This window comes from Macrobrachium nipponense, chromosome 6, assembly GCF_015104395.2.
Source record: "Macrobrachium nipponense isolate FS-2020 chromosome 6, ASM1510439v2, whole genome shotgun sequence".
NCBI lineage: Eukaryota > Metazoa > Arthropoda > Malacostraca > Decapoda > Palaemonidae > Macrobrachium > Macrobrachium nipponense.
Window position 1 is genome coordinate 9,558,618 of NC_061108.1, and position 9,321 is coordinate 9,567,938.

Consider the following 9,321-nt stretch of genomic DNA (forward strand, 5'->3'; position numbering starts at 1 on the left):
TTTAAGCTGACAATCTTCCAATAATTGCCCGGGTTGCGCAAATATACTGTCAGTATTGATCTATGCTATAGATTGTGTACCTGGTAATTACTTAACTTCACTGGGTTATATCCATGATGCAATGAATTATGTACCTGGTAATTACTTAACTGAATTGGCAATGAATATATAATTGGTAATTACTTAACTTGACCGGATTATATCCACGATGCAAAGAACTATGTACCTGGTAATTACTTAACTTCACTGGTTTATATCCATTGTCGGAGTGGCAGAAATAATTTGTCAAAATCGTCCCGAAACGAAAAGAATAATATAGAGAACAGAAAATGAAATCTATCGAGACAACGAGAATTCAAATCCATTTATCTCCCGCCAGGACTGTTCCACCGGGCTATACTCATGTCGGGCTCAGCGCTCAGCCCTTGGGCAGAAGTTCAGGACGCTCTCTCCGTCACCGCCCGCCTGGCCAAGGAGCTGAACTGCTCTTTGCCCAACGACCTCAGCAACAGGCACCCGGAGACGATGGCTTGTTTGCGCAACGTCTCCGCGCAGCAGCTGGTCTCCGTCAGGCTGCCGGAGTATAAGTTCACCTCCCTGTTCGCTCCCAGCGTGGATGGCGTGGTGGTTCCTCCCGATTTCAAGTCGAGGTTAAGTACGGTAAGTTATTCTTTACAGCATACACCACAATCACAGGCATAAGGCCTTTGAATTTTTTTAAAATAAGACAGATGACAAAAGGGATGAACATAGAACATAAAACCATTACTTATCCTTGCTTTTCTGAATATAGAACATGATATATACAGCATTATTAGACGCTGTTCGTATTTGAGCAAATTTTGAATCATTGGAATTTGTTTATTATAAAACAGAAGCATATATGCCTTGATTTTTTTAAATGAGAAAACATAGATGATAAAAGGGACGAAACGGGAAATCCTTTTTTTGTTTTGTATTTCTAAATATCGATCCTGATAAATACATATGCCGTTCGTACTTGAGCAAATCTGGAATGGTTCAAATGATAAAAAAGACAAAATGACAAATGGGGTCGTTGGAAAATTCTCTCTGCTTCTTGCTTTTCACCTGTAAACTGTCGTCCCTTATTGAAGAATCCAAGATTTTCCTGTGTTGAGCCATGTCTACATTTAGGCATCCAACAGCCTTCCCATATGTCTATAAAAAAAAAAGTCCAAATTCCACATTTTCTCTCCCTTCCTGCGAAGGTCCTCGACGGGAGGGAACTCGACGTGGTTTTCGGAGTGGCAGCGGGCGACGGCTACTTAGAATTAAACCGCCAGCAGGTTCTTGAAGGCCTTGACGTGCCAGAGAGGAACAGGCTCTTGAGAACGTACGTGCGAAACAATTACCACCACCACCTTCAGGAGATCTACCTGGCCATCACCAAAGAGTACACTGACTGGAGCAACCCGTCTCAACACCCCGTCCAGGTAATTCAATTTTTTTTCTCTACTAACCTTAATTGTTTGTTTGTATGGTTTTTTACGTTGCATAGAACCACTAGTTATTCAGCAAAGGGACCAACGCCTAGGCGTGACTTCCGTACCACGTCGAGAGTGAACTTCTATCACAAAAAATACACATCTCTGACCTCTCAATGGAATGCCCGAGACTCGAACTCGCGGCCTCCGAGGTGGCAGATCAAGACCATACCGATCACGCCACTGAGGCCCTAAGAATTTATAAAATTCAAAGATTAGTTCAGTCACCATACAGTAAATAATAATACTCAATGTCACTTTCACATCTGCTGTTCTTTCAGTGTCTAACCCAATTATGTAGGTATATACCATTCATCTGTGTAATTTAACATTGTCTTTATCATAAGAGACAAATTTTAATTTTTTCATCAGCATGTACAATAGAAAGTACGATGGGTTACACTTGGTTTCATTTTGTTGTTTGAAATTATGCATGGCACAGTGTTTTTCTTGACAAAAGGTATTCAGTTATATGATAATATACATTTCTGATCGACGATTCTTCAAGTCCTTGTACATATATACTGGTTAATAAAATAACTGGTGATTTTTGTAGTCCATTCGATATTCTTACCACTGTTTCATAAAGGGCCAAAAACAGGTTTTATGTCAGACTAATATTGTTACTCAAAGTCATCCCACATTGACGTATTCCATCTCCTCATGACGAAACTCAAACTAGTTTCTAAACAGCCAAGGAATCATATACCAATAAATACCAAATGTTTCTTATAGCAAAAAAGGGGATAAACATCAGCAGTACAGAGTACATGCTTTTATCTTTACTGCCGTAAGCGGCTACCGAGGATACAGCCAATTTCCATAATCATATTGCGTTTTTTGTTCTGGGCTCACGGGCGTTACAAGGCTGGTTTCCTCTTTGGATATCTCTGAATGTGCAGAAATAACCTCTGATGATATGCAGTGATGCTGGTATTAACAATGATCCAACATTATAATTGTCCACTGAAAAATATTTCTTTTTCTCCGTTTGCAGTGTCCTAGTTGTACCCAATTTTTAAACTATTTCTTCACCTACAGTCCCATTTCCTTTCTTCTGTCTTGCTGTCCAACCACTCTTACTGCCTCTTTTCGCTGTCTTAATCACTGAATGGCTAAATATGTCCCAGTGCTACTTTAGAGTCAAATTTCATGATAAAATCTCATCATCTGGGTTCGCGTCTAAAATCACAGGCTCTGTATCATGATCAGTAAATGCTCTAGTTTGGGGTTTGCGGTAGGAGGTTGAAACCAACAGAATTTTTTGGAAGCTTGAATTTTTTGTCAAGGTCCCATTTGGTGTGGGCGTTCCACGTGAACAGGTTTCATCTACGTAATTATAAAAATAAAGTATTGATATTAAAGGCCGAGGCTATTAATTCGGTCGATGACGCAATCTCTTCCAGGTACGAGACTTGACCGTTGAGGCTCTAAGTGACGGTGGATTCTTGGCGCCACTTGCTCAATTTGGTGAGACGATCAGCGAAAGGGCCGACACCTTTATGTACGTCTTTGATCACCACGAAAAGGACAGACAGGTGAGCTGCAATCTCTCTGAATTTTCGGTGGCGGTGAACCATTTATCACGAGTTTATATAAAGAAACTACAATGATACTTTCATCAGATTATTTCTTTAAAGATATCCTTCATGGGCGAATTTTTATATGCAAAATTCTCTCTCTCTCTCTCTCTCTCTCTCTCTCTCTCTCTCTCTCTCTCTCTCTCTCTCTCATCTCGGAAAATGGAACAGAATGAAGACTCACTCTCTTATGCCTTTGCAAATATAATGATATATGAGTCAAAATATGGATTTCAAAACACAACACTACATTTCAAGATAGTAAAGATATGCCGGAAAACTTGCTTCTCATTCATCCCTTCAGAGCGTGAATATTCTCTCTCTCTCTCTCTCTCTCTCTCTCTCTCTCTCTCTCTCTCTCTCTCTCTCTCTCTTTTCCCTACGGCTCTGCAAATGTGATGAGAACTGACTTACTCTCATAGGTGTATTAGCATAATAGTATTTCTTGGTCTTCTGCCCCCTTTTCTCGGTATTCGGGAACAAGACGGTTGCATTTCTTCATAACAGCCAGTTCTCTCTCTCTCTATCTCTATCTCTATCTCTCTCTCTCTCTCTCTCTTTATATATATATATATATATTATATATATATATATAATATATATATATATATTATATATATATATATATATATATATATATATATATATATATATATATATATATATATATATATATATATATGTATGTATATGATATATATATATGTTCACACATGTGTACATTTATAATCACTCAATCATTTGCGTTGCAATCTTTTGAAAATTCGCTTATAATGTTTATTTGGTATATAAAATTGTATTTTCAAAAATTCTTATAATAAACTTAAATCAGTAAATATTCTGAACTATTTTTAAAAACCGTTATTTATAAAATTAAATAAGTAAACATAGTTAATCATTTGTTTATGTTATTCATCTTATTCATAATGCTTGAATACATTATTATTATTATCAATTATTACGAGCTTGAAGGCACGCGCTATGCTGCGCTGGAACCAGGCGCTGCCCGTCATGTCTCTCCTAGCATCCCAATCCCCTCCCTACCTACCCCGTCCGTACCAGGGGCGGACAAATAGGTTTTCAGAAGGAGGGTGGATGTGTCATGTGGCCCCCTCCCACAAACCTCCTAATCCCTTACCTACCCCGTCCGGGAAAGATTCCTTCGGATTTTAGCATTATTATTAATATTATTATTTTTATTATTATCATTATTATTACTCAGGAGATAAGCCCAAGTTTATACGGAATTATATATGATTGATTTCTGAGAAGTTTCATCACTGGAGATACATTCCTTTACTTCCAATTTCCGACAGAGAATGGGAAGCTTCTTTGGGTCTGAAGTGCCCTTGATATTCGGATCTCCCTTCATGGACAAGGCAGGAAATTGGTCGGAAAACTTTTCTCGGCAGGATGCTCTAGTTTCAGAAACGCTTATGAGATACTGGAGTAACTTCGCAAAGACGGGGTAAGCATCGCATCTAAATGCAGGACGTACGCGCAATAAGTATGTATGTATTTATGTACGTATGTGCGCGCGTGTGTGTGTGTGAGTGTGTGTATCATGAAATGTTTCCGCAGTATGAATGATGAATGAAGATACTGATGACATTAAAAAAAGTGTAAGGTTTGGTATAAAATACCGAGTTGTCTGGTGTACTATTGTTCGACAAATCTTTAAAATTCACATGAGAATAACATTTAGTAATTTTGTGAGAATGATAAACGTTAAATACAACAAAAACATCCGGCAATTAGGTAAAATTTGTTGTTTACGCAAAGTCAATGAAGTCAAAAAGAAATATTATTAGAATAAGATACATATAAAGATACTAAGAGATCTGAATGAATTGTATCATAAGACTCAGTCTTCTGGAAGTTTGCTGAATACCGATGATGGGCCAAGACAGAGGTAAACGGCACATGAATAAAAGGCGATATTATTTTATCTGGCGATGGTTGTAATCATGACTGTTGTGTGAAGACAAATAAGAGTGTTTGAATTGGAATGCATGGTGGGATGATGCATCTGTAAGTTATTCTGTAGATTATATGTTACAAAACTTGCTATTAATATAACTGAACTGATAGTTTGGTGCAGTGGTTCTCAGCATTTTTTGGCCCATGCACCCTTTCACTATAAGTCAGAATGTCACCCACCCCCACCCCCTTTCCAGAATTATCTGCCTCAAAAGGTGCATTCCAAAATATACAACGAAATACTAAACAAACCCACACGCTAGCGAAGAGAGAGCCCAGCGTGACCTCTCAGTAGTGCAGAAGATCCACACTGCGTTTTGTGTGATCCTAGAGCCAGTTTGAGCCGGCCAACCTCTGGTCATAATTCCCAACCGAAACTCTGAAATTCCTCCCTAGGGGGAATTACCCCCTGCTGAGAACCACTGACTTAGTGTGTGCAAAATATACTTCAGAGTGGAGGTAGAGATCATGAGAAGGATTCTAATGAATTACATCAGAATAAGACCAGTTAAGCAGGTATCTTATAAGGAAATTATTCTTTTAATATTTCATATTTGTCCTCTGATCACTTTTTTTTTTCAAGAATAAAGGTCACAGAGAAAGCAGAAGTAAATACACTTTTAATAATGATCTAATTACCTTGCAAGGGACCCTAACTTGCCCGAGGAAGTGAAACCCAGTCTCAGCTTCAAGGACAAGAGTCGTAAAAGGAACATGACGTGGGAACCCTACGATTCTGTCTACGAGAAATTCCTCGAAATAAGTAAGTAATTCAGTAAAAGCCAAACTGACGAAATATAGAGAAATTAATCTGGGAAAAACTGATGAAGACCGTAGCATTTTCTAAGTCAGTTCAAATGAATCATTTATAGGGTAACGTGGTGGTGAATAGTCTAGTGGTTGAAATTCAAAAAGAACTTTGCATATTAAATTCAATTCAAAGAAACCCTACATAGGATATTGTGGTGCTGAATAACTGTCATAAATACGAGATATGGCAATGGTTTCACGGTCATTACGCCCATATTCCCGTCTTAAAAATGGCGTTCTAGCCGTGAAACCTCTCGTAAACTACTATAAACCCACGGGGAGATTTATGACCATTCCCAAATCACATCAGTAAATACTATAAGTTTATACGTCCTCTTTCCAACACAGGTTTTCGACCTCGACAAAAGGACCATTACAGGGCTCATAAAGTGGCACTTTGGAACTGGCTCATTCCGGAGCTGGAGGAGGCGGGAGCCAAGTACACCGAGGAGGACTCCGAAGCCTGGCATTCCTCAGAGGACCCCGAACATTTCATAGGGCCTGTCAGGCCGCTGGATCCCTTCAGGTATGATGCGATATTTTGAGGAAGACGATGTTACTCTCAAATCAAAGATTTCTTTCTAAATCGAAAGACACTCCCCCCCTCTCTCTCTCTCTCTCTCTCTCTCTCTCTCTCTCTCTCTCTCTCTTCTCCTCCCACCCCCTTCAGGTATGATGCGATATTTTGAAGACGACGACGTTACTCTCTCTCTCTCTCTCTCTCTCCTGGACCCCTTCAGGTATGATGCGATATTTTGAAGACGACGACGTTACTCACTCTCTCTCTCTCTCGTGGTTGGTGACCCCTTCAGGATTGATAAGATATTTTGAAGACGACGACGTTACGGGACACACTCATCTCTCTCTCTCCTGGACCCCTTCAGGTATGATGCGATATTTTGAAGACGACGACGTTACTCACTCTCTCTCTCTCTCTCTCTCTCTCTCTCTCTCTCTCTCTCTCTCTCAGAAACAGTCATTTAGCAATCTTATATCGATCTGCACGAAACATGCGGTAAGTGCAAGAAATTATTGTTTCGAGTTCGAGTCCATTTTTATAGAAATAATTATCTTATTAACGTCTGGTCATGAGGACGACTTTACTTATCTGATAAAAGGTTAGAATTTGTTTCAATAATTAAGAACCACGAGAATAAAACTTTGTAGCTATACTTTGCAATGAAGTCTGTGTAATCTATAATGGCTTATAATTCATACTTCTAAAAAAAACATATTTGCATATCTGACGTATTGATGAATGTTGCAACTGCTTGCGTAATTCAAGTTGTAGTTTAAGGAGCATTTTTTTTTTTTACAGATTCCTACACACGACGAAAATGTCTCCTACTTCCCCCCCTCCGGCCCTCCCCACTCCAAGTGACGAGTATCTGCCACCTAACGTCAGCGCTGCTCAAGGAAGCGTCACAAGGCACGTGAATGGTTCCACTGACAATGGTCCCGTCGGTCAATTTTTGGATTACACAACCGCCCTGACCTTAACCGTTGCTATTGGACTGTCCCTCTTGGTACTCAACGCCATCCTGTTCGCTGCACTGATCTACAGGAGGGATCGCAATTCCCTGGGACCAAAGATGAAGTACGACAGCGCCTCAGCGCAGCCGCTTTGCACCGTGGACAGCGGCTTGAGGTCGACCTCGACTCACGAGGCAATGTCATCGCCGGCCAAGGAGGTCAAATCGACGTGCAGCATTGACCTGCAATGCACCGAACTCCACACCTTCCCGACGCCACCGGACATCGGAGATCGCAACACTGAGGTGACTTTTCACACGAGTAATTCCATGCATTCCATTCTGACCCAGCCCACTAGTCAGTTCATTCCTCCTCCGCCATTGCTGGCGACCACTCCGCCTACTCCTCCCGTCGGTTCCCAGCTTCCAGAGGGGAATGAGCCGGGGGCATGCGGTGGCAGTCGATGCTACTCTTCCGAAGGTGGAAATGGGCAGTATCCCGATGTCAGCGCGGGCCAATACCCGCCGGATGTTGGCCAGTACCCCGACCCTTACCCAGATATAAGTCTTGACCAGTACAGGGCGCAGAACAATGCCCCGTGCGTGGAGTCAAGCATGCCCGTCTACCCTGCCTCCACCACAGCGTGTCCATACCCATCTCAGCACCCACAGTACTGTGGTCAGTACCCCGCTAGTGTAAGTCAGTATTCGTCCTCCACCGATCAGTACTCGATGTCAGGAAGTCAGTTCTCGAGCCCTGGGGCTCCCTGCTCCGCCTCCAGCTGCCAGTATTCGGGATCCACGGCGCAGCTGCCGACGCAGGCTCCGTCGTACCCTGACGACGGGGGGCCGGAAGTCGTTCCCTCCAGGGCGAGCCGAAGCGCAACCCTGCAGAGGGGCTCCTCCATCACCCGGAAACCTCAGCCGCCTCCGAGGGGCTCCACTCTTCCTTCCTACGCTACACTTCCTCGGCAGAGTTCCAAGGAATCTCTGTCGCACATCACCGCATAATACAGGAATAGATCGAGGGTCATCGATGACAACAATTCCAAAGGCACTTTAGGAAGAGGGATTAAAGGTCATTACTAATTTGATATTGGTGTAGCGAAGGTTGGACGAACGGCAAACTTCGTCGACGCTCAAGTATGAAGAACTGCCGCTGTGGTACCCGCCATCTTTTCCGAGGGCGGACAATTTTCTTTCGTAATAGACGTTTTGGCAGTAGGCATATTTAGGAATAAAATGACATTCAGTCTTCGACGACTAGTCTTAGTATATAAAGTGAAGAACTAATCAAGAAGGTTGTGACCGTATTTGTGAATATAAGACAATGGACAATGATTAGGGAATGCATTTAAAATCGACTGTAGAAATCATAAACATCCCATTTCATACGGTTGGTTGCACTGCCCAGTTGGTGTTACTGTTTTTTTGGATGGATAATAGACTTCATATAGTGAACTCACCACACGAGACCATCGCGAATTCGTGAAGAATTTTCCATTATTAGTAGTGTGTATGTGTGCATCTAAGTTTTGTTTACAGTGCATTTCTTGAGTCAGCTGTACTTCGTGGGTAAAATGGAAAACAAATCTTTTTTTCAAGGAATATGTGTATAACCTTGTGTGGAGAACGATTCCTGTATTGATCAATTTGAATTTTCCTTGGTGGAAGGTGGGTTTTTATCCTTGATACTAAAACAGTGTTTTATGTTCATATATATATATATATATATATATATATATATATATATATATATATATATATATATATATATATATATATATTCACAAAGAAGCATAGATAGGGAGAGACAAGAATTTACTTATATAGATTTGGGAATATATTTATTTATTTTATATATATACGCATTATACAATCTATATATATAATATATATATATATATATTATAATATATATTATATATAATATAATATATAGTTACTATATATATAATAATATATATATATATA

The 9,321-nt window shown here is 40.5% G+C and overlaps 1 protein-coding gene across 3 annotated transcripts in view; it reads left to right on the forward strand.

Annotated features, from left to right (window-relative positions):
- The window catches only part of LOC135216803 (neuroligin-1-like), a 92,071-nt gene extending 82,990 nt beyond the window's left edge, over nt 1-9,081 (forward strand). For all 3 annotated transcript variants that reach the window (XM_064252293.1, XM_064252292.1, XM_064252294.1), the window contains exons 5-11: nt 380-660; nt 1,230-1,454; nt 2,912-3,043; nt 4,402-4,553; nt 5,713-5,828; nt 6,224-6,401; nt 7,194-9,081. In XM_064252293.1, the coding sequence (XP_064108363.1) occupies nt 380-660; nt 1,230-1,454; nt 2,912-3,043; nt 4,402-4,553; nt 5,713-5,828; nt 6,224-6,401; nt 7,194-8,358 (2,249 nt within the window). In that variant the 3' untranslated portion in view covers nt 8,359-9,081. The remainder of the gene's footprint in view (nt 1-379; nt 661-1,229; nt 1,455-2,911; nt 3,044-4,401; nt 4,554-5,712; nt 5,829-6,223; nt 6,402-7,193) is intronic.
- Nucleotides 9,082-9,321: the final 240 nt, after the last annotated feature.